At 41.5% G+C, this 25,536-nt stretch overlaps 1 protein-coding gene and 1 long non-coding RNA gene across 8 annotated transcripts; both read right to left on the reverse strand.

The window, feature by feature from the left end:
- Window positions 1–834: 834 nt before the first annotated feature.
- Window positions 835–16,100, reverse strand: LOC139564570 (phospholemman-like). Of its 4 annotated transcripts, none has more exons than XM_071384197.1 (8): window positions 15,889–16,100; window positions 7,310–7,361; window positions 6,847–6,882; window positions 6,592–6,618; window positions 6,299–6,373; window positions 6,136–6,172; window positions 5,924–5,967; window positions 835–1,742 (listed from the first exon to the last, which is right to left on the reverse strand). In XM_071384197.1, exons 2-8 carry the CDS (start codon window positions 7,341–7,343, stop codon window positions 1,723–1,725), a joined length of 273 nt encoding a protein of 90 aa, XP_071240298.1. In that variant the 5' UTR covers window positions 7,344–7,361; window positions 15,889–16,100; the 3' UTR covers window positions 835–1,722. The 4 variants fall into 4 exon arrangements, with proteins under 4 accessions (XP_071240298.1, XP_071240296.1, XP_071240299.1 ...); XM_071384195.1 differs by having other exon boundaries at window positions 6,847–6,885; window positions 15,889–16,060; XM_071384198.1 differs by lacking the exon at window positions 15,889–16,100 and adding an exon at window positions 14,573–14,751.
- A 225-nt stretch (window positions 16,101–16,325) lies between these two features.
- On the reverse strand, window positions 16,326–19,588 carry LOC139564571 (uncharacterized). 4 transcript variants are annotated; one of them, XR_011672781.1, is made up of 7 exons: window positions 19,450–19,588; window positions 17,935–17,984; window positions 17,584–17,616; window positions 17,313–17,327; window positions 17,062–17,136; window positions 16,924–16,948; window positions 16,326–16,732 (listed from the first exon to the last, which is right to left on the reverse strand). It is a non-coding gene; the product is annotated as an uncharacterized lncRNA (long non-coding RNA). The 4 variants fall into 4 exon arrangements; XR_011672782.1 differs by having other exon boundaries at window positions 17,253–17,327; XR_011672780.1 differs by having other exon boundaries at window positions 17,249–17,327.
- Window positions 19,589–25,536: the final 5,948 nt, after the last annotated feature.

Raw genomic sequence — 25,536 nt, forward strand, 5'->3', positions numbered from 1 at the left:
GTGTCCTTTGGGTGGTGGATCATTCTTGATACACGCCTGGCACCTACTACCATACCCCGTTCAAAGGCACTTGCATATTATGTCTTGCTCATTCACCCTCTGAATGGCACACATACACAATCCATGTCTCAATTGTCTCAAGGCTTTACAATTATTATTTAACCTGTCTCCTCCCCTGATTGAAATGGATTTAACAAGTGACATCAATAAGGGATCATAGCTTTCACTTGGTCAGTCTATTTCATGGAAATGTTTTATTTAATTCGAACCTTTATTTAACTAGGCAAGTCAGTTAAGAACAAATTCTTATTTACAATGACAGCCTAGGAACAGTGGGTTAACTGCCTTGTTCAGGGGCAGAATGACAGGTGTTTACTTTGCCAGCTCGAGGATTTGAATTTGCGACCTTTCAGTAACTAGTCCAACGATCTAACCACCAGGGTCCATGCCGGCTGGAAAGAGCGGGTATTCCTAATGTTTTGTACAGTCAGTGTAGTTTTGATGAATGTATTAATGTTTTGAGAAGGCAACTACATTTTAAAAATGCATTTACTGTTATTCAAAGGCCACAGAGTTTAGTGTCTTGTGAAAAATACTGTTCCAAAAAAATGCTTTTATGGGTTTGAGAAACACTGTACAAGTCTTTTTGCAGTGTCTCATGCAATCCAGTAGATGGCGATGTATAAGTAGCTTTGAACCACTCAGGACACGGGCCTTACTCAAAAAGAGAAAAGTATTTGCAGTATTTACATTTGAGGAGCCTATCAGAGACTTATTTTATTTTTGAGATCCAGCATCTATTAGTATAATGTAATGTAACATTGGACACAGTCATAAAAGGTAACTCTTTTAATTTGAAAAACAAACATAGACACCATCTATTCATTTGGCAAGAAACATCTCAATTTAGATGTGACTCATTAAAAGCCAATTGGGGAGAAAACCCTCTTCAGGGACTGTAATTGTTTGAGTGGTATCTAGCAAACTAAAATAACATGAATTTTGTTTTGGTGGCAAACACTCTCAAACAAGACTATATCATCCGCTTATTGAAATAATTTTAACATTCTGTACTATTAAAAAACATTGCATTTATCGTACAACAGATTCTACTGCATAGACCAGCGCACTTTTCTACATTCAACTGAAAAGTGTATATAGGAATAATCAAGATTAAGGTGTGTGAATAGTTATTGACATTATAGTTTATGGCTACCGGTACCTATTTTACAGTAATGTATATGCATGTAAAATTATTAGGGGACAGTATGGCAATTCAAAACGCACACAAACAGTCAAATCTACCGCATAATTTCCACAAACAGTTGGAGCCACTAAAGGTGAAAAACATTGCAATGAAATAATGAGTGAGTCGACACACAGCATCTTTTGGTTATTTGTTTAAATACAAAGAACATGGGGGAAAAATCGTGTCCTGCTTTGTCAGTCTGTGTGTGCTTGCTGGTGGCGAGTTACAGTGTGAGTATTGGGCGGAGCAGAAACAGGAGTAATGGGCGGAAGGGAGAACAGCAACACAGGTAAAAGCAGCACACCTCTGATCTCCAATGGCACAGTACCACCTCCCTCTTGGGAAGACAGCACCACTCTCTAAAAAACAACCACCATTGGACAAAATACAGGCCAACTCCACCCATCAATTTTTATCTCTTGACGCAGAACCAGGAAGTCGATTTGACCTGCTGCCAGGTGGGCATTTGGTTCCTAGCACTCACTGGCCCGAGCTGTGGACAGAAAGAAAGATGACTTAATATATGGAATCATTAAAAGCAATTAATTACCAAGCCATGTGAGATAACACAGACATACGGCTCTCCGTTGGGCAGCCATAATGATCATGTCATCCATGTCCCCAGATCACAGGCAAAACAGTGACAGCCATGGCTATAGTTCTGGACTGGATAAGAGTTTTTGGACAGATTGAGAGCTTTTTGATGATAAGCACAATTAATATTAGCAGCACAGATGCGCAGTGCAATTCTGTTCAGCAGTGGGAAGGATGTGCCCCACCCAGCCTACATCAGCTGGTGAGCTACAGGGGGAGCAAGCGATGAGTGTGGGCAGATAGGCAGACAAGCTCCGCTCCGACTCCGCCTATACAAGTTTTTCAATGAATTGTAATATTTGTAGCTACTTTTTAAGAAAATACCTGCAGTCAACTTGTGCAAAACATTAGGAGATAAAGCAGATTGCGTTCTTCATTTCACGTGTCATATTATTTTACATTATGAAGCTTACCGTAGTCCACCAGAACGGTTGAGCCAGTCACATGTTTGTTTGTAAATAGCACAATGGGAGAAAGCGGGAGCAGGTGAGTCCAGCTGTGTATTTGGTTTAACTTGCTAGTTAGCTAAGTAACTGGCTGAATTAACAAGGAGACGGGGCATCATATAGTTCTAGCTTTCTACTGTGTTTGAGAAGTCAAAGTGCTTAGGATGAGTTATCTATACAGCTGTCACTGCTATTTTGATTTCCTAGCATGTGGTCTCCTCTCTGTTCTCGGCAGCCTCAGTCTGCTCCTCTGCTCTTTTCTCCGAGCAGAGCAGGCAGACAGGCCGTGGCCCTAACGACTCCACATAGACACAGTGTGTACACATGCTGCTCTAGAGCAAGCGGCAAAACTGAATTCATTTGCACAATTTCTCTCGTTGACATTTGCTTGTCACGATCGTTATATGGTGGAAGAGAGGAGGACCAAAGCGCAGCGTAGTTTGAATACATCTTCTATTTTTAATGAAGACGAAAACGAAGAACACTTTACAAACTACAAAAAACGAAAGAACGTGACGCTATAATCCAAAATAGTGCTGACAATCACCCACGAACTACCTAATGAATATGGCTGCCTAAATATGGTTCCCAATCAGAGACAACGATAGACAGCTGTCTCTAATTGAGAACCAATCTAGGCAACCATAGACATACATACACCTAGACAAGACACTGCCCCATAAACATACAAAACCCCTAGACAATACAAAACACATACATCCCCCATGTCACACCCTGACCTAACTAAAATAATAAAGAAAACAAAGATAACTAAGGCCAGGGCGTGACAGTCCAAACTCACCAAAAAGGACCTTCGGTAGCTACTACCTACAGTATATATGTATAACTTTATGAACTGGATTGCATGTCTTTGCAATTATTTTATTTTTGCTTGCACTCATTAGCATATTTAGCCTATCAGCCTCCATGGAAATTACTTTTACTTGTCTATTTTTTGTTGTTGTTGCCTTTTAATGGACCCTTGTTTACTAAGCCAGTAATACCGTAAATCCCGGGATGCGAGAAGGACGGTTTGACGATATGAAAATCTGGATACCGCTCAACCCTACAGGCGACTTTCTTGCTTCCCCGTAGCTAGCCAGTCACCACCACTTCTAGTTAGCTACCCTTTGCCTGGTAAGAAACACAAGCTGCTTTACAAAATTAAAAACAATAGCAGAATTTAATTTAATAGTAAAACAACAGTCTAGCTATGTTTTTCTATCCCTTGAGTATAGAAAAATAGTCTGGAGGGCCTCCCGGCTGGCGCAGTGGTCTAAGGCACTGCATTGCTGTGCTATCTGTGCCACCAGACACTCTGGGTTCGCGCCGAGGCTCTGTCGCAGCCGGCTGCGACGGGGAGGTCCGTGGGGCGACGCACAATTGGCCTAGCGTCGTACGGGTTAGGGAGGGTTTGGCCGGTAGGGATATCCTTGTCTCATCGCGCACTAGCGACTCCTGTGGTGGGCCGGGCGCAGTGCGCGCTAACCAGGTCGCCAGGTGCACGGTGTTTCCTCCGACACATTGGTGCGTTAAGAAGCAGTGCGGCTTGGTTGGGTTGTGTTTCGGAGGATGCATGGCTTTCGACCTTCGTCTCTCCCGAGCCCGTACGGGAGTTGTAGCGATGAGACAAGATAGTAACTACTAACAATTGGATACCACGAAATTGGGGAGAAAAGGGGGTAATTATTATTATTTTTTATTTAAAAAAAATATATTAAAAAAAGTCTGTCTTTGAATTTGTAGTCTCGCTCAACCCTCCCACTTTCCCCACTGCATTTCATAGCCAGGTTCTGTAACCAACGAAGCCAAATCTCCCTCTTTTCCTCAGAGAAACGGCTTGATTCTAGATATGACCCATAATCCCAGAGCTACGTTTTTCTCTTTCTGTCATGCATTGATGGACAATCTGGTGCGCATTCAGCAGGATGCAACATTTTGGAATGTTCAGATAGAAATATGCTATGTTGAACAAACATGCTTCTGACATGTTGAATAAGGAATAACGTCGGCTGTATTCATGGAAGTTCTATCTGCAACGTCTGAGAACATTTTGCAACTGAACGTGGCACTGGTAACATTACAATTAGCCTATATGCAGACATTTGGTGGCACAGAAAAAAAAGTAAAGGGATAGAAAACAATTTATTGACTAAATTCCTCTTGCCACTACACTATATTTGATTGGGTAAATTACTTAATTTTGAGTTAATGTGAACCCAGTGACTCACTTGAGCACTTGGACTAGGACTCGAGCACTGGGACTAGGACTTCAGCCATAGGGACTTGTGACTCGACGATTGGTGACTTAGACTTGGACTCGGAAGTGAGCACAGGGGACTCGATTCGGACTCAAGGTTTAGTGTCTCGACTACATCATCAGACAAAACAGTCCTTAGCTCCCGTTCAAAGTCATTAGCCCCAGTTCTACTTTTGGACACCAATGTAGCCGCGGCATCTGTGGAACACTGATAACAATGGCAATGACGTGACTGAGTGATGAAAGTGCAACCAATACTATTTTGTCAATACCATGCAGCACCATCTGGTGAATGTGCTACTCTCTATCTCTCTCGCTACCTCTCTCTCTCTCTCGCTGAGCTTGTATGTGTCTGTTTGTTTTGTATGTAATGTGTAATATGTATGTAGACTGAATTAGGAATTTACATGACCAAATAATTCTTATATATTCTTATATGCAGTACCAGTCAAAAGTTTGGACACACCTACTCATTCAAGGGATTTTTACTATTTTCTACATTGTAGAATAATAATGAAGACATCAAAACGATGAAATAACACATATGGAATCATGTAGTAACCAAAAAAGTGTTAAACAAATCTAAATATATTTTATATTTGAGATTCTTCAAAGTAGCCACACTTTGCCTTGGTGACAGCTTTGCACACTCTTGGCATTCTCTCACCCAGCTTCCAAAATGTTGACTGGTACTGTATGTTTGTCATTTTTTTGCTGTTGGGAAGAGAATAGATGCAGAAAGATAGGACAAGCCTATGTATGTTTGTGCACATGGAAGTCAGTGGTTTATGTTTAACATAGGTTAATGAGGCAATATAAATGTGATGTGATGAAAAGGCATTTAGACTAAAATTGGCCACTGTTTTCGTAATTTTGACAATAACTAGACTAAATCCTTATTCAAATGACAAAATTGCGACTTAGTTATATTTTAGCTAAAATGACTAAGACTAGACTAAATCTAAAAAAGAGCGCCAAAATTGGAGGGAGTTAGTGAGTCATGGTGGAAAGAATCTGTCAGCCAGTGTTTGGGTCTCTGTGCCACCTGTGTGATAGCAGGACTGGCATACAACACAGCCAATGCCTGCTGACAGTGTTATCTATGCCAAGGCCTGGCAGTAGGCAACTAACACTGAAACAGATGGAGAGCGTAATAACAAGATAACGCCCAAACCATCCGTTGCTCCAACATAGCAGCAGATTTATAATCCTTTTTTCTGAAGAGGATATTTTGTAATGATCACTCAAACATGCCAGTCAGTTATATATGTTAATTATATTTCTAGCAAAGACTATGCATCCAGGTGGCTAGGAATCATCCAGTGTACAGTGTGGACCAATCAGAGAGGAGATTGAGAGGTCAGGGGAACAGACCTTGGTCGTTGAGTGGCTGGGCAGCGTTGCTTCCTGACCTCCTCCTGCAGAGAGAAAACCAGCATGTCAACTCACACTACATTCCATTATACATTACGACACCTAGCTACATAACACACACACATACACCTACCTGAACGTACAGTTTCACACAAAGTGTGTGCCCTGATCTGGACTGAACTGAGCATGCACTGATCCGATAGATCATTTACCTTTTGTCCTGGTTGAACTTGCATCTGCAGTGTCCGCCTGTTATAAGAAGAAATGGTCACAAGTCAATCTGTGTCCTACGTTGATGTGAGCATGTGTAAATACATGCTATGACTGTGTCATCATGTGTGAGTATGTGTATGTGTTTATGTGATGGAGTCTTACTGAAGAGGATGGTGATGCCGATCAGACACAGAACTGCTGCCAGGATCAACCCCCCAACACGTAGCCTGTGATAATCTGAACAGAGAGAGAGCGACAGAGAGCGAGAGAGAGAGCAGGAGAGAGAGCAGGAGAGAGTGCAGGTGAGAGAGTGCAGGAGTGAGAGAGCAGGAGTGAGAGAGCAGGATAGAGAAGAATGGAAGAGAGAGAGTGAAAGGAAAAAAGCATTAATCATACACAGTAAGCCAGGAATGTTGAGTTGTTGAGTGTTCTAAAAGATGTATCTCTCTGCTCACCAAAGGTAAATGGATCCTCCTCCTCCACTGTAGGGACAAAAATATGACAAATGTCAGTTTATACAGCATCTGGACACCTTCGAAAATAATACAAAGAACTGGAACGCACCCAACCTCAAATTTGGCAAATTGCGAATGGCCTACTTTAATTTGTGAATCAATGATTTATTTGGAGACCATATTATTGCATGTCAAAAGATTTAGAGTAATAAAACTATGGAACACTATTATGATAAACAATTGTCAGTTACATACTTTCTTTCTGCTCCTCTGCGAACACAAGGGACGCAACTGCTAACAGAAGAGACACAATGGTAAGCACACAGCATAATGCATTGACAACATGGCATCCCAACAATGTCCCAAACAAGTCAGCTTTCCGTCCCTGTGACATGTGCACTTGTAACTTTAGTGGTCTCTCAACAGCTTTGACCTTGAATAGCACTGGAGAAGGTCAATGAATCTATCCTTCCTCTATTTAGTTCTAGATTGGTATACTATTCATATCCATAACCATATGTATTTCATAAAATTACAAAAACATATTCTCTCTCTCACTCAAAACATACAGTAGTATGTACTGTGCTGAATACTGAGCCAGAGTTGTGAGTGAAGACTGGGCAAAACAAGATGAACAGAGATTGTAGCTTTGGGGAAACCTAAGCAGGAAGTGGTATTAATAGCTGTGTATGATTGGTCTTTAAGACCTGCCACTCACATGTCAATAAAAGCAAAGCAGAGATATTTGCCATCTTCAAACTCTCTTTCACCTGGGGAAGACAGAAAATAAACAATTGAGTGAAACAAAGTAATGGCATAATAATATGATCATATTATAATATTAGACTGACTTTATTTAATAAAGTATCTGAGCATTATGACTGCAGTGCACCCTAGCAAATTGGCACTCATCCTCCCTGCCCTTTTCACACCCACATAAGCAGCTCTGCTATTCAAAATGAAAAAATGTTTACCCGCTTGATTGTCTGATCAAGGCTCCACTTGTAGAATTAAATTACCCTTGTCCCACTACCTATTTGATTTGATTAGACCTTTTCAAACCCGGGAAGCTAATGGCAGCTCATATAGTGCCCAAAACTGGCTCACACCAGTTCCAATGTCAACAGACAAAGTTTAGCTTTCCCTGGAGTCCCATTTCTGATTTAGATTTGTACAAAATGGCTTCTGAGCAGCATAGCCCATGTGATCTTGAATGTTGTCCAGAGTGCTTTGCTTCATCTCATGCCAAACCTTCAAACCCAATTATGTTTCAGCTTTTCCTTGTTCAATATATATTTGGGGATATAATGTCTTTATAATCATATAACTGTCAAATGACATAAAGGAGTAGAAAATCCACATGGGAAAAAATGCTTGATCATTGAGCATGGCTCCAGCGACAAAACATAAAGTAACTAGACCCCAGTGATTTTCCATCACACCTTATGAATAAAAGACAAAGAGAGGAAATCACCTCACCCATCAGCAACCACACACTAACAACAACCCACCCTCAGGTTTCTAAAGTATCCATGAGAAAAAGAGAGACAATGGGAACCACATAACAAACATGCTGGGACTGGAGCAGAGTTCCAGGGATTTGGCCTTCTTCGATCATACTCTGCCTAACATGATGTTTCTGAAAGGGCTGGCTACTGATTTGGACAGGAATGGAGTCTTGAGGAGATTTGGTAGCTAAATCCCTTATGTCACAACTGTCTTACGCTCAAATTTTGTTTCGAATCATGATAAGGCTACATTTATTTTCCGTCATGTGGTGTACGCCACCAGCCACATACTGCACAAGCACCAGATACAATCTTCAAGGATTCAGACTCCCTTCATTCTTCTCACCATATCCTATCCAGGTTCCAGGGTTTAAGAGGGTGGTACACTACACTACTAGACCATGTGTGTTGTGGTTTTTCACTATGAGCTAAAAGGGGTTTAAGAGTATAATAGGCCTACACTTTGCTATTGCATAGCGAGTAGTCAATGTTACATTATGTGAGTAACATAAATTACTATGTTTTTGGTCACTTGGTATTTTCCTGCCTTGGTAGTATAATGAAAAAACTACTATGGTACTACTTTTTTCATTGTATTACCATGGTACATTTTTGTAAGGGCAGCTCCTATAACAACACTACAGCTCCGATAACAATACTACAGCTCCTATAACAACACTACAGCTCCTATAACAACACTACAGCTCCTATAACAATACTACAGCTCCTATAACAACACTACAGCTCCTAAAACAACATTACAGCTCCTATAACAACACTACAGCTTTTATAACAACAATACAGCTCCTATAACAACACTACAGCTCCTATTACAACACTACAGCTCCGATAACAACACTACAGCTCCTATAACAACACTACAGCTCCTATAACAACACTACAGCTTTTACAACAACACTACAGCTCCTAAAACAACACTACAGCTCCTATAACAACACTACAGCTCCTATAACAACACTACAGCTCCGATAACAACACTACAGCTCCTATAACAACACTACAGCTCCTATAACAACACTACAGCTCCTATAACAACACTACAGCTCCTATAACAACACTACAGCTCCTATAACAACACTACAGCTTTTACAACAACACTACAGCTCCTAAAACAACACTACAGCTCCTATAACAACACTACAGCTCCTATAACAACACTACAGCTCCTAAAACAACACTACAGCTCCTACAACAACACTACAGCTCCCATAACAACACTACAGCTTTTACAACAACACACAGCTAAAACAGAGAGCCTCCCTCCATCTTATAGCAAGCAGTGTATGGCGACTCATACTATTTGGCATTTGGCAGCGACCAGGGGAAAAAAATCCCTCCCTGGTTTCTTTCCGAGCGCACCCTCCCTCTACCCAGCAACGTTGGTGAGGGAGAGGGAATGCAACAAGCGGGAAGCCCTCCAAAAATCGGCCGTGGATGGTTTACGATCCAATTCAGGGAGAGAGAGGTAGACTCTACCGGGGTTCTTTCTTTCCGCGTATTCAAGTTGGGAATCATATTACAGAGTACATTTTAGCAAAAGGTGGAGGTGTGGCCGATCTTGTGAGATTCATGTAGCAATGTTTAGGGTTGTTGGTTGTCTGTTCAAGACAATGCTAGGCAGTGCTGCGGATCGTGCTTAGCCATCCCCTCAGTTCCCCACCAGGCAGATTCACTCTGGAGACCAGGCCTGGTCATAATGGGATTAGTGTTCTAACATGGGTCACGCTGGCCTTCCTGCCACTGAATGCCTGAAGCAAAGGAAGAATCAGCCGTTTGTGTGGTAACAGTACGACTCGGTTCACCCCTCTCTCTTCGCCTTGCACTGCCCTCCTCCGCGCCTACTCATTCATTTATTCATTCACTCAATACTTTTTTCATAATTTCCACCTTTATGATCAGATCCTACATTGTATCCCACTTCACTCACTAACCTGCTCATTCACAATAGGGTCTTGTCTAAACTTACGATGAGTACACACCCACACCAGTCCCACCCGCATTCACATCTGTGCTTACTCCCTTATTCACATCCACTCCCTTTCTCTTTTCCTAACTCCCTGTCATTCCATCTGGCCATCTCAGTCAGTCACGACTCACCCATTCCTCTACAGCGGGTCCAGACCCCTCTATCTGCAGTATCATTAAGAATCCCAGGAGATATATTCCAGAATGCTGGCCAGTCTGTCACATTGGTACAGTGCAGAACCCTCAATTCACAGTTATTTCGGAGGAAGCCCAGAAGCCTAAAATATTGGATCTGAGGGCTTCAAAGAGCCTGTGGACATTTTTCTTCAAAAGGATAAAAGGAGTTAATGATGCAGCTACTCATAGGCTCCTGGCCCTGCCTGAAAAGCCATTCATTTATGAGGTAAACAGATTACCATGTTGTAGTTCTCACTGTAATGGTAGATCACTGGAAGACTTCATTCTCCCTTCTGTTATGTGTGATTTTATAACAAATGATTCAGAAGGTCATCCTAGGACTAGCTACATTTATTAGTAGTAAGAATAATCACATAAGGGGGAAATTACTTGTGTGAAGTTACTTGTAAAGGTACTTGTGGAATTGATCAAATCTAGAATTGTTTGGTTTTCTTTGTGATTGTGAAGTCTCTTCTATTACTCTCTTCTCCCTCTATTCACTCTGCCTACCAACATGAGGAGGATTGGAGATCAAGTTTCTGCGGCTCCCACTACAGAGGCAGAGAGACGTAATGCCAGCTGGGTAAAGGTTTGAGTAACAGCAGTGTCCAATGCCATATGACTAATCTAAGAGTTCCATGAGGCCTCGGAACAGGTAAGTTTGTCTTTCCATATCACACAATACGGGCTCCCGAGTGGTGCAGCGGTCTAAGGTCACTGCATCTCAGTGCTAGAGGTGTCATTACAGACCCTGGTTCGATTCCAGGCTGTATCACAACCAGCCGTGATTGGGAGTCCCATAGGGCGGCGCACAATTGGCCCAGCGTCTGTTGTTAACTGACTTGCCTAGTAAAAAAATCAAAAATCAAAAAAGACCACTGAAAGATTGTCAGGCTGAGGAACAAAGCTTCAATGTCAGATGTGTGTGTTGATGAAACTCCCAACTATGACCTAGTCACTGCTCCACACTCACAGGGGTTCTGTGTAAACAGAATGTTTACAGTGAATATGTGTTTGTCCTGTGTGTGTGTGTGTGTGTGTGTGTGTGTGTGTGTGTGTGTGTGTGTGTGTGTGTGTGTGTGTGTGTGTGTGTGTGTGTGTGTGTGTGTGTGTGTGTGTGTGTGTGTGTGTGTGTGTGTGTGTGTGTGTGTGTGTGTGTGTGTATGTGTACAACTCCCACTATGACCCAGTCAGCTCTCCATACTCATACAGGTTCACTCTTCGCTCCCCCATAGAGAGGATCTGGCCTGGCTAATAAAGAAGGCGGTGCAGGAATCTAGCGTGTAGGAATCTAGCATGCAGGAATTTAGCGTGCAGCTAATTTAGGAACAAAACATGCCACTGAGACTAGGCAGCACCCTTTGAGGTATAATAGGAACACACACACACTGGGAAACCATTCTAATGTGGTAAGGGACTGTGATAGAGTACTACAGTATTGCATGTATGTATTCATATTACATCTGGAATAAAGAACATCTGATATTTAACCTATTTATTTCATGCTGTCAGAATTGTTGATTAAAAACGTTCTGGGTACATACTTCCACGCTGTCTCACAACCAAAACCGAACCAGACAGACACGAATACCAGACGTTTTTGTGAACGTTTTAAGTTAGCTGGGTAAACTGTAGTCGATATTTGCTCATACAGAGTGTTGTATTTCTGTCAGTCAGCCATAGATGGCTATTGAAGCTAGAGGTCGACCGATTCATCGGAATGGCCAATTAATTAGGGCCGATTTCAAGTTTTCATAACAATCGGTAATCAGCATTTTTGGACACCGATCATGGCCGATTACATTGCACTCCATGAGGAGACTGCGTGGCAGGCTGACCACCTGTTACGCGAGTGCAGCAAGGAGCCAAGGTAAGGTGCTAGCTAGCATTAAACGTATCTTATAAAAAACAATCAATCTTAACATAATCACTAGTTAACTACACATGGTTGTTAATATTACTAGTTTATCTAGCTTGTCCTGCGTTGCATATAATCGATGCGGTGCCTGTTAATTTATCATTGAATCACAGCCTACTTCGCTAAATGTGTGATTTAACAAGCGCATTCGCAGAACAAGCACTGTCGTTGCACCAATGTGTATTTAACCATAAACATCAATGCCTTTCTTAAAATCAATACACAAGTATATATTTTTAAACATGCATATTTAGTTAATATTGCCTGCTAACATGAATTTCTTTTAACTAGGGAAATTGTGTTACTTCTCTTGCATTCTGTGCAACAGAGTCAGGGTATATGCAGCAGTTTGGGCCGCCTGGCTCGTTGCGAACTGCGTTAAGACCATTTCTTCCTAACAAAGACAGCCAACTTCGCCAAATGTGGGATTATTATCAAAAGCACATTTGCGAAAAAAGCACAATCGTTGCACGAATGTACCTAACCATAAACATCAATGCCTTTCTTAAAATCAATACACAGAAGTATATATTTTTTTAAACCTGCATATTTAGTTAAAATAAATTCATGTCAGCAGGCAATATTAAACTAGGGAAATTGTGTCACTTCTCTTGCATTCTTTGCACGCAGAGTCAGGGTATATGCAACAGTTTGGGCCGCCTGGCTCTTGCGAACTAATTTGCCAGAATTTTATGTAATTATGACATAACATTGAAGGTTGTGCAATGTAACTGCAATATTTAGACTTATGGATGTCACCCGTTAGATTAAATACGGAACGGTTCCGTATTTCACTGAAAGAATAAACGTTTGGTTTTCGAAATGATAGTTTCCGGATTTGACCATATTAATGACCTAAGGCTCGTATTTCTGTGTGTTATTATATTATAATTAAGTCTATGATTTGAGGCAGCAGCAGGCTCGTAAGCATTCATTCAAACAGCACTTTACAGCGTTTGCCAGCAGCTCTTCGCAATGCTTCAAGCATTGTGCTGTTTATGACTTCAAGCCTATCAACTCCCGAGATTAGGCTGGCAATACTAAAGTACCTATTAGAACATCCAATAGTCAAAGGTATATGAAATACAAATGGTATAGAGAAAAACAGTCCTATAATAACTACAACCTAAAACTTCTTACCTGGGAATATTGAAGACTCATGTTAAAAGGAACCACCAGCTTTTATATGTTCTCGTGTTCTGAGCAAGGAACTTAAACGTTAGCTTTCTTACATGGCATATATTGCACTTTTACTTTCTTCTCCAACACTTGAACATGTTTCACTATTTATTTGAGACTAAATAGATTTTATTGATTTATTATATTAAGTTAAAATAAAAGTGTTCATTGTTCATTCTGTATTGTTGTAATTGTCATTATTACAAAAAATCGGCCGATTTATCGGCATCGGCTTTTTGGTCCTGCAATAATCGGTATCGGCGTTGAAAAATCATAATCGGCCGACCTCTAATTGAAGCTACTTCCTTGTTGCTAGTGTTTGATGAAGGAGTAGCTGCTGGAGCAAAGCAGGGCAATGTGTTCCTCTGGCTGCTCAATGGAGAGGGGGGACGTGGCATACTATAACCATGACTCATCCCTCCTACCCACAGCCACAAGGTTAGCAATAGCAGGAACAGCAGCTCCACTGTTTAAAGAAGTCATACGGCCTTCTCTTCAAGGGAAAGACTTTGGTGTTGCTTTGCTGTGCTTCTGAGGCAGGGAGGCCTTGAAATAATAAGCTTTTCATATATCTGAAGTAAAGAGTGATGTTGTTGCTATGGTGAATGTGTGATGAACCCTAATTATCTGAATCTAAGTCAAATGAGCCTTAAACTGAGGAAATATAGAACCATGGCTTGCCTATCTTCTCTTGTGATTTGTAATGTCTCACAGAATAAATAAGAGTCAAACTCTGTAATCACACTGAATCTCTCATTTTTAATGAGGCAGTCTCTCCGAGGTCCTCACTTTTGAACGTTGCTCGTCCGTATTTGAGGTCTAGACAAACATGGTATATAATTAGAGCCGGCAGTAGGCGACCCACTGAAGGCAGTAGAATACGTTTAGCTTTTGAGTGTGAGATAACATTTATATGTCAGTTATAAGTCTGTCTGTCAGTATCAATCACCTTAGCAACAGCACTGTGCTGGAGTAACCACAGTGAATAAAGATCAGTCCAGGATAACAGCTCTATCAGGCTTCTTATCAGCTGAGCTGTTAGCACTGTACCAGAATCCCAGATCCCTGTTATCACAGATCCATAAGCATAGCCTACAGGAGACTTGGGACATGCAGTTTTTGTATCAGAATTTAAATAGAACAGCAATTTCATAATAACATGTCTGTCTACTAATCAATCATTCATACCATTTCAAAATGTCTATTAGCCTACCCATGTCACACTAGTGAGCAGAACATAACTGAGCCATGCTGTACTGTGTTGGCCTGGTTACGCATCACCATAGTTGCAGGAGCCATGCTGAAAAGGACAATGTGAAAATAAAATATCCAAGCCTGCATGGTAGCCTACGGTTTGGGTTGGCAGAATAGTGTGTGAAGGGTACCACCAAGCTGTTGAATAGAAATGGTAATTCAAATATAATTCCCCACACACCACAGCATGTGCACTGATGCATTTTCCATTACAGAAGGACAGCACACCAACTAGCCTACCAGTCCCAAACGTATTATCTTGCAACATTAATTTAATAACATACTTAATATTCTGATCCAGTAAAAAAAATCGATAGGCTAATGGGAGAGGATATGTAAAGTTATTATCCCATCATTACGCCTGACCACCCCTCCACCTATCAAAGCACAGCTGGACCACAACTGGATGATGAGCACAACAGACATTAACAATCTGGCTCTAGAAAAATGTATTGAATACAATAAAGGTTGGACCACATGTTCCGTTGTTTTCCATGAGCGTAATGCCAGATAAAATACTGAATATCCGCGGATTTAATTGGGTCCTCCCTCTTTTATAAGACTGCCTGGACACCAGCGCTAAACAGAATAGAAACGAGAAGAAAAGTTTCCGATGGCCGAAAAGTTGCTTTAGGCCTATTGGTTACGGACTTTTTGTTTGGATATTACAAACAACATCCAGAACACTGTTATAGAACAGCGTGAGTAACGAACTGAATTAATAAAAGCAGGTTTTTACAAATACGTCTGCGTGACGAAGAAACCGTATTTATAATACTTGCACATGGCTCTGGCTCATATGCGCTCGTTCTGTCTGTCTCGCATAGGCCTATACTCTAGGCTACAAACTGAAAGTACATTACATGCAGGTTTGATCTTTGTTCTATAAACACAATTAATAGCCTAATAAAGATTGTACCCTTTGGAGTATTTTAGTTAGACTACTCAACGTTTCCCCAAATCTGAGCAACTCTTGTCTGGAAATAAAATGATATGCCTATAAAGAAAAGGATATGCCTATAAAGGAATTAAAGTTATTTTAAGGTCTTACGAGAGATAGGCTACTACTACTGGAAAATATAGAGTGATACGTTTGTCTTGGTCAAAGATGCGCAAAGGAAACATTTTAGAAATTACTTAGACAAGATTAGCCTATTGTTATCTTTAAGGATGATGTAATGAATAGAATAAATAACGGTTAACATACTCATACTTTTGATGAAACTACAGCTGAGCATTCACTCGAACTCTAATTGTTAGAAAATGAAAACTTACCTCCGACACGAGTTAAACCCAAATGGAGATGTGTGTAGGGGGGAAAAAAACTGGAAATGTCGGGCATGGAGCGACACACAATAGACGAACGTACTCTTGAGTCAGACAGACGCCAACACCCTTTTTCACTGAGGCTCAACAGGTTTGCTCAGCTTGAAAATAGGCTGAGTTTAAATTGAAGTTGCATGCGTTGGAGAGGAGGAGGATTTTATTATTTGTTTGTCATTGGTTGCTTTCAATGACCTGTTGTTGCTATAACAAATAATTAGCCTATGTAAAAACGGTGATATGGCAGATACCAAATCGAACATTATCACATCAATATATTCAAAATAGTTGTGTAGAGTACCTGCTTTGGTTACATATTCTACCGTGAGAGCATGCACAGTGCACATCTCTGAACACAAACAGTTTTACATGTTGTTTACTTCTAACAATGGTGTTCAATGGTATTTATTTGGCTTTTCATTAATAAGAATTTACACAAACAATTGAAGGCTAATCGTTTTAGCTCAATAGAACTTTGTTTGACCATAATGCCTAGAGCCTATAGCTAAATTAAATGTATCAGTTGTTCGATCATACATCTCACTACCACCATAAAACACCTTAAAATAAACCCATATATTTTTGCCAATAAAGAAACAAAACAGTAAATAGATGTATTGTGGTCCACCCACCCTTCATCCACTCTCACATCCATTCAGGTGTCATTACATTGTCATGGCCAGAACCCTGCCCCATTCCCACCCCCGAATCTTCATCATTAGAACAACAGCAACCAGTTAGTCAGATTCCATCCTTTAGAGACGCTTAGAGTTCACTTGTGTCATCTTCAGATTTTCTTTAGTTGTTGGAGAAAGAAAATAAAAAATAGACATTGGAACAGATTAAAAAAATTACACACACAGTACAACAGTACAATGTAACAATCATATGAAAGGACATTTCTTATACAGTATAAATTAGTTGTGAAGTGTCTATGTATGCCTAGTAAAGGGTTTATAAACATATGGATAGAACATAGGCTCTTACTTGTTCTTTCTAGTGCATTTGGGATCTGAAGAGAGAATAATGAGATGTTACTACAAACACTGACAAAGTCTGGGTCTATCCTCTTGAGTTACATTCATAATGTAAGAACTTATTAGTAATTGGACTATGTGTACTTACTAAGTAGGACAAACAATCCACCTGCTACAAGCAAGCCTGCAATGATCAGGCCTCCAATTCGTAGTCTCTCATAGTCTGGGAAATTCAACATTCAACAGCTCAGGGTCACACAGGTACAATGATTCATCCAATGACAGAAGCATATTTCTGATGTCATTTCATATCCAATAAGAATATGGTCACTTACATACCACTATGTTCATTTTGTTTGGTGGTGGTTTTGAACGAGTGTAGAGGAATGAGCTACTTACTGTAAACAAATGGATCTGCAGAGAGGGGGGGGGGGGGGGGGGGGGAGAGAACAGGTAATGAACCTCAAGCAAATAAAACACATGTTGCTCTGACTGTCTGCACAGTGTGTGACTGGTTTAAGTGACAGTGATCAAATCTGCTGACAATAGTTAGTTCTCATTCACAGTCACATAAAAACAAAAACCTCATGAAAAACAGAGTGTAACAAAGAGCAAGTTTTGACCAACCCGTCAGACAACAAGAGACAACACTAAAGCAGATTTTTCTTACTTGCTTCAATTTCCTCGAAGAATCCACAGAGAACTAGGAGAGAAAAAGAAGAAACATTTTTAAAACATTTGGCATTTGGTGGATGGATCTAAGTTGATATGTATTTTTGATCATGTTAAGGGTCAAGGTCAACCGTCATTTCTTGGAAGGACACAAAAGGTCAATGTCAAGTGCATTAAAACAATCCTTCTAAGGCTAAGCAGAACTTGTCTGTTGTTTCACTGATTTGTAGTGCCCACTGTAGCTTTCTGTACTAATGTCCATAAAATCTTTAATAATATTTATTTTATTTTGAAGAATTCATCTGTTGCATTACCCCATACAGTTTTATCATGAAAATGTCTGATTTACCTGCCAGCATAACCAGAACTGAGAATTGGCCCATCTTGCACACAACCTGACTGGGAGCAAAAGGAGAAAAGGCATCTGTTATAACAGCATAACATCTCACAAGTCTAGGTCCAAGAGGCTTCTAAACAGCTTCTAGCCCCAGGCCATAAGACTCCTGAACATCTAATCAAATGGCTACCCAAACTATTTGCATTGCGCCCCCCCCCCCCCCCCCCCTTTTACACTGCTGCTCCTCTCTGTTATTATCTATGCATAGTCACTTTAATAAAACAGTTTCTTAAAACTGCATTGTTGGTTAGGGACTTGTAAGTAAGCATTTCACTGTAAGGTGAAAATATAGATTTGGTTCAAATAAAGTGAACCTGTTCATTAGGTAAAATACAAATACCTGTTGTATTCGGCTCATTTGACAAATAAGATTTGATTTGACATACCAGTAACCATTGTGGTCATTCCTAGAATGTAACACCATCTTGAATTAACCCTTGTTATTCCTAGCTGAAGAGGGATTATACTGTATGATTATACTCGCTTGATCAATAATGAACTAATGTCATTGAAACCATTGTGTCTATGTTGCCCTCCTGCACAGTCCCATTCTTGTTCCCAAACACAGTGAGGATGAAGGAGTAAAATGTCCTTGTGGTGTGAGACAGACACCGAGACGCAGCAGGAGGGCATTGTGGGTGTTTGGAGAGAAAACAGCTGAGGGAGGAAATGTGGGGCGGACGCCACAGGCCTCAGGACACCCTTGGCTCGACCTTGGTCACTCACTGGGGTTTACACTGCAATGTTTTGGAAATATAGAAATACGACACCTATCTCCTTCATTCTGGTAAAAACTAGTTTGTTTTACAATGGACAATTCCACCATTTGAAGACCAGGTCAAATCTAGTAATCCAACTTTTCCTACCAGATTTTTTAGAATGAGTTTTCTACTTTTCTAATGCCCCAACTCCAACTGACGATGTTGGGAATGAATCCTACATTTAAATACTATTATGTGTATAGTTCACATCAGATACAATATGGGTGACATTGTGAACTACAAATAGTTATTTACCCATTTTTTTGAGCATTCATATACTGAAACATAACACATACATTTGAATTTATAGAGGGAAACAGAATATTTCCGACCTTATTGTAATATTATATTCCAATATGCCCAGAATGCCATTTTCCCTGTTGCAGTCTAATAGTACTGAAGGTCACCATGCTGATCAGCATGTCTTCACTCAAGGTCAAGGATACCTATCCATATATTTACTACCTGACAACTGCCTTTCGTAGGGAACACACCAACCTAGCTCAACCTTCTGAGAATATTTAGTCTTTACAAAGTGAATTTACACTGACCATCCAAATATATACAATGATCACCATTACAGCCATACAATCTTCAGAACCTAATGGTGCTATAGCAACACCCCACCCTATGGATGTGTAAGTGATTATAACAACACAGATGGTTGTAAAACAGGGCCTGGGAAAGCCAGTGAATCCCCTCTTACCTGAGAATGAGATCTGTCTTGGCAAGGGGTTCAGGGATGTCTGCTGGATAGCTCAGGTCGTCCTGCTGACTTCACACACCTAGTCTTTTCTCTTTCCTTTTACCTTGAGGAATAGCCCCTCCTTTTTGTTGTCACCTAAAACACACAATAGGACGATGGAGATCCCATGTGCAGAACGTGTGTGGTGCGTCCAGGTGCACTGTTGTGCCCCAAACACAGGCCTGTGCCCTTCTGTTTAGGGTTAAAAATACTGGGTGGGACGAGGTACTGAGTTGCCATACCAAGACCTACTGAGCTCTCATACTGATCACTATTTCATTGAATCTCTTTCGGTGGATTCGCTTTATGGTCAGTTATATTAGACTTTGTGCATGTCCTACTGATAAGCAGAATGAATGCTAGAGAAGCATACGGTTTGAGCTGGAGAGAAATGGATTTGGGGCGTTCTTTAAATATTTGAATGCCTTACAATAAATCTCCATGATTACGCCACAGTGAGATACATTAATCCAGGAAGTTTCCTTCCAGTCCAGTAACCATCCTGTCAGCCAAGAACCTTTCAATGTCATTCTGAGACATTCTAAGATGTCATTCTAAGAAGACCATCTAAGAGGACACAGAGAGACATTATGTACAGTACAGAATCTTAGCTTTGGCTGAAATAGGAGTGAGAAAATTCTAAATATTTTTGTAGTCTCTTTGATAAATGGATGTGTTAAAAAAAATACACTGCTCAAAAAAATAAAGGGAACACTGAAACAACACAATGTAACTCCAAGTCAATCACACTTCTGTGAAATCAAACTGTCCACTTAGGAAGCAACACTGATTGACAATAAATTTCACATGCTGTTGTGCAAATGGAATAGACAACAGGTGGAAATTAGAGGCAATTAGCAAGACACCCCCAATAAAGGAGTGGTCCTGCAGGTGGTGACCACAGACCACTTCTCAGTTCCTATGCTTCCTGGCTGATGTTTTGGTCACTTTTGAATGCTGGCGGAGCTTTCACTCTAGTGGTAGCATGAGACGGAGTCTACAACCCACACAAGTGGCTCAGGTATTGCAGCTCATCCAGGATGGCACATCAATGCGAGCTGTGGCAAGAAGGTTTGCTGTGTCTGTCAGCGTAGTGTCCAGAGCATGGAGGCGCTACCAGGAGACAGGCCAGTACATCAGGAGACGTGGAGGAGGCCGTAGGAGGGCAACAACCCAGCAGCAGGACCGCTACCTCCGCCTTTGTGCAAGGAGGAGCACTGCCAGAGCCCTGCAAAATGACCTCCAGCAGGCCACAAATGTGCATGTGTCTGCTCAAACGATCAGAAACAGACTCCGTGAGGGTGGTATGAGGGCCCGACGTCCACAGGTGGGAGTTGTGCTTACAGCCCAACACCGTGCAAGACGTTTGGCATTTGCCAGAGAACACCAAGATTGGCAAATTCGCCACTGGCGCCCTGTGCTCTTCACAGATGAAAGCAGGTTCACACTGAGCACATGTGACAGACGTGACAGAGTCTGGAGACGCCGTGGAGAACGTTCTGCTGCCTGCAACATCCTCCAGAATGACCGGTTTGGTGGTGGGTCAGTCATGGTGTGGGGTGGCATTTCTTTGGGGGTCCGCACAGCCCTCCATGTGCTCGCCAGAGGTAGCCTGACTGCCATTAGGTACCGAGATGAGATCCTCAGACCCCTTGTGAGACCATATGCTGGTGCGGTTGGCCCTGGGTTCCTCCTAATGCAAGACAATGCTAGACCTCATGTCTAGCATTGCTGGAGTGTGTCAGCAGTTCCTGCAAGAGGAAGGCATTGATGCTATGGACTGGCCCGCCCGTTCCCCAGACCTGAATCCAATTGAGCACATCTGGGACATCATGTCTCGCTCCATCCACCAACGCCACGTTGCACCACAGACTGTCCAGGAGTTGGTGGCAGGAGTTGGTGGATGCTTTAGTCCAGGTCTGGGAGGAGATCCCTCAGGAGACCATCCGCCACCTCATCAGGAGCATGCCCAGGCGTTGTAGGGAGGTCATACAGGCACGTGGAGGCCACACACACTACTGAGCCTCATTTTGACTTGTTTTAAGGACATTACATCAAAGTTGGATCAGCCTGTAGTGTGGTTTTCCACTTTAATTTTGAGTGTGACTCCAAATCCAGACCATGGGTTGATAAATTTGATTTCCATTGATCATTTCTGTGTGATTTTGTTGTCAGCACATTCAACTATGTAAAGAAAAAAGTATTTAATACGAATATTTCATTCATTCAGATCTAGGATGTGTTATTTTGGTGTTCCCTTTATTTTTTTGAGCAGTGTATATATGGGTAAAACAAAAGGCCAACACAACACAGTATTAACAGGAGTAGCCATTGGCCAGAATGTATTGAATCAATACAATCTAATAGGTTCGCTCGAATAGAGATACACTACATAATGTGTGGACACATACTCGTCGAACATCTCATTCCAAAATCATGGGCATTAATATGGAGTTGGTCACCCCTTTGCTGTAGGCTCGTCACGATACCAACATTTTACAAACGATAAGATAGCAGGCCAAGTATCACGATGCCACTGGGGCTTCTGAGTGGCGCAGCGGTCTAAGGCACTGCATCTCAGTGCTAGAGGCTTCACTACAGACACCCTGGTTGGAATCCACGCTGTATCACAACTGTCTGTGATTGGGAGTCCCATAGGGCAGTGTAGGCCGTCATTGTAAATAAGAATTAGTTCTTAACTGACTTTCCTAGTTAAATAAAGGTTAAATAAAATTAAACATACATATATATATAAATATCACGGTGGAAAAAAATCTGTGGCTAAGCATCCTTTTTGTCCCGTCCCCCGGACCCTTGTTCACATTTTCTAAACGTTCTCCAAGAACCAGTCACTGAAATTCACACCTCTACTCAATACAAAATATTGAATTTAACTTCACACTTTCTGGTGTATAATAGAATACTGCATAGAATGGCTGATTTACTCATATTCACAAAGACCTACCTGTGATTTGGCTGGAGGAATGGGAGGAAGGAATAAACATGCATAATTATCTGCATGTCATTGAGTCAGTAAGGCGAAAGCACTACATGAAACCTTATTGCCTCTTCAGTTAACAGACACACACACTCTCCCTCCCTTCCTCACACACTCTGTCTCCCTCAATCCCATAAACACACACACATACACATCACTCTCTCTCCCACAGACACACATACAGTATTCAGACCCCTTCATTTTCACACATTTTGTTACATTACAGCCATATTCTAAAATTTATTAAATTGTTTTTTCCCCCTCTTCCCCCCCCCCCTACACACAATACTCCATAATAACATAGCAAAAACAGGTGTTTTTTGTGTGCAAATGTATTACAAATAAAAAACTGAAATACCATATTTACATAAGTATTCAGACCCTTTACTCAGTCCTTTGTTAAAGCACCTTTGGCAGCGATTACTTCCTTGAGTCTTCTTGGGTATGACATTATAAGCTTGGCACACCTTTATTTGGGGAGTTTCTCCCATTCTTCTCTGCAGATCTTCTCAAGCTCTGTCAGGTTGGATGGGGAGCGTCGTTGCACAGCTATTTTCAGGTCTCTCCAGAGATGTTTGATCGGGTTCAAGTCCGGGCTCTGGCTGGGCCACTCAAGGACATTCAGAGACTTGTCCCGAAGCCACTGCTGCATTGTCTTCGCTTTGTGCTTAGGGTTGTTGTCCTATTGGAAAGTGAACCCTCGCCCCAGTCCGAGGAGCAGGTTTTCATCAAGGATCTCTCTGTACTTTGCTCCATTTGTCTTTCCCTAGATCTTAACTAGTCTGCCAGTCCCTGCAACTGAAAAACATCCCCACAGCATGATGCTGCCACCTCCATGCTTCACCGTAGGGATGGTATTGGCCAGGGGATGAGCGGTGCCAGGTTTCCTCCAGACATGACAGTTAGTATTCAGGCCAAAGTGTTCAATCTTGGTTACATCAGACCAGAGAATCTTGTTTCTCATGGTCTGAGAGTCCTTTAGGTGCCTTTTGGCAAACTCCAAGCAGGTTGTCATGTGTATTTTACTGAGGAGTAGCTTCTGTCTGGCCACTCTACCATAAAGGCCTGATTGGTGGAGTGCTTCAGAGATGGATTTCCTTCTGGAAGGTTCTCCCATCTCCACAGAGGAACTCTGGAGCTCTGTCAGAGTGACCATCAGGTTCTTGGTCACCTCCCTGACCAAGGCCCTTCTTCCCCAATTGCTCAGTTTGGCCAGGCGGCCAGCTCTAGGAAGAATCTTGGTGATTCCAAACTTCTTCCATTTAAGAATGATGGAGACCACTGTGTGCTTGGGGACCTTCAATGCTGCAGACATGTTTTGGTACACTTCCCCAGATCTGTGCCTCAACACAATCCTGTCTCGGAGCTCGACGGACAATTCCTTGGCTTGGTTTTTGCTCTGACATGCACTGTCAACTGTGGGACCTTTATAGAGACAGGTGCCTTTCCAAATCATGTCCAATCAATTGAATTTACCACAGGTGAATTCCAATCAAGTTGTAGAAACATCTCGAGGATGATTAATGGAAACAGGATGTATAGTATCTGAGCTCAATTTCGAGTCTTGTGACAAAGAGTCTGAATACTTATGTAAATAAGATATTTCTGTATTTTTATTTTATATAAATTAGCACCATGTGGTATTGTGTGTAGATTGATGAGGAAAATGTTTTATTTAATCCATTTTAGAATAAGGCTGTAATGTAACAAAATGTGGAAAAAGTGAAGGGGTCTGAATACTTTCAGAATGCACTATAGGCACACTGCTCTCAACTTTTAAAATGTTAGGCAACAAACAAAATTTAAAGAGCACCAGAAATAAATAGATTTTTTTATATAGTTTAGGCTTCCATTTGGGCCTACTGTATATGAACCCCACCTTTTGAAGCAGATCTCATGAGTAGCAGACCCATTTCCTTTCTTCCTGTGCCAATAAAATTTGCCTAAACCTACTGTCAAGTTAACAGGTTGTTAGCTAACTAGGTAACGTGACTGAACAATGTTATTTGTTATCAAACTAATAATTAGCGACCCGGGATTAGTTGGTTAAATTATATTTTTAAAAAGACAAGCCGTTTTCTTTGCTGTAAAGCTGCAAGCATGTCTGTCGCGTGCTCCATTTCCCCTCTCTGACACTCATAGGCTGCATGACAGTGAACTTGCAAAGTCTACTCAGACTGGTCTGTGCCCTTGGTTATAACAGGCAATTAAATGATACAATGTATTAACATTGCTCGCTTTGCACGCAGCTCCAATGTAACACATCTAACAACAGAACACTCATCAGGGTCTGGGTCTGGGTCTGCATCCCCGCTGATATGCGCATGAAAATTATGTGGATATTATTGGACCTATACAAACAAGAGACTTGTGGCTGTTGCTTAAATTCAACTGAATTTATAAACAAAACTGACTTAATAAAAATGTTATAACAAGCGTCAGCAGGTTTTTATAACGGTAGGTTTAAAAAGTCGGTTGTATCATAAGAAACAGTACTACAGTATTCAAAAATGTTGGTATTACAAGTATCATGACGTTTTGGTACCATAATATTACCATGGTACCAGTATACCGTGCAACACTACTTTGCTGTTATAACAGCCTCCACTCTTCTGGGAAGGCTTTCCACTAGATGTTGGAACATTGCTGCGGGTACTTGCTTCCATTCAGCCACAAGAGCATTAGTGAGGTTGGGCACTGATGTTAGGCGATTAGGCCTGGCTCGCAGTCGGCGCTCCAATTCATCCCAAAGGTGTTTGATAGAGTTGAGGTCAGGGCTCTGTGCAGGCCAGTCAAGTTCTTCCACATCGATCTCGACAAACCATTATTGTATGGACCTCGCTTTGTGCACAGGGGCATTGTCATGGTGAAACAGGAAAGGGCCTTCCCCAAACTGTTGCCACAAAGTTGGAAGCACAGAGTCATCTAGAATGTCATTGTATGCTGTAGTGTTAAGATTTCCTCCCTTCACTGGAACAAAGGGGCCTAGCAGGAACCATGAAAAACAGCCCCAGACCGTTATTCCTCCTCCACCAAACTTTACAGTTGGC

This window comes from Salvelinus alpinus, chromosome 35, assembly GCF_045679555.1.
Source record: "Salvelinus alpinus chromosome 35, SLU_Salpinus.1, whole genome shotgun sequence".
Lineage (NCBI taxonomy): Eukaryota > Metazoa > Chordata > Actinopteri > Salmoniformes > Salmonidae > Salvelinus > Salvelinus alpinus.

Excerpts from the sequence above, each read along its gene's own strand:
- LOC139564570 (XM_071384195.1), bottom strand. The coding sequence starts at position 7,343 with ATGGCAAATATCTCTGCTTTGCTTTTATTGACAT. Across the intron at positions 6,619-6,846 it reads CGCAGAGGAGCAGAAAGAAA|TGGAGGAGGAGGATCCATTT; the intron begins GTATGTAACTGA and ends TTGTCCCTACAG. Across the intron at positions 5,968-6,135 it reads AAGTTCAACCAGGACAAAAG|GAGGAGGTCAGGAAGCAACG; the intron begins GTAAATGATCTA and ends TTCTCTCTGCAG.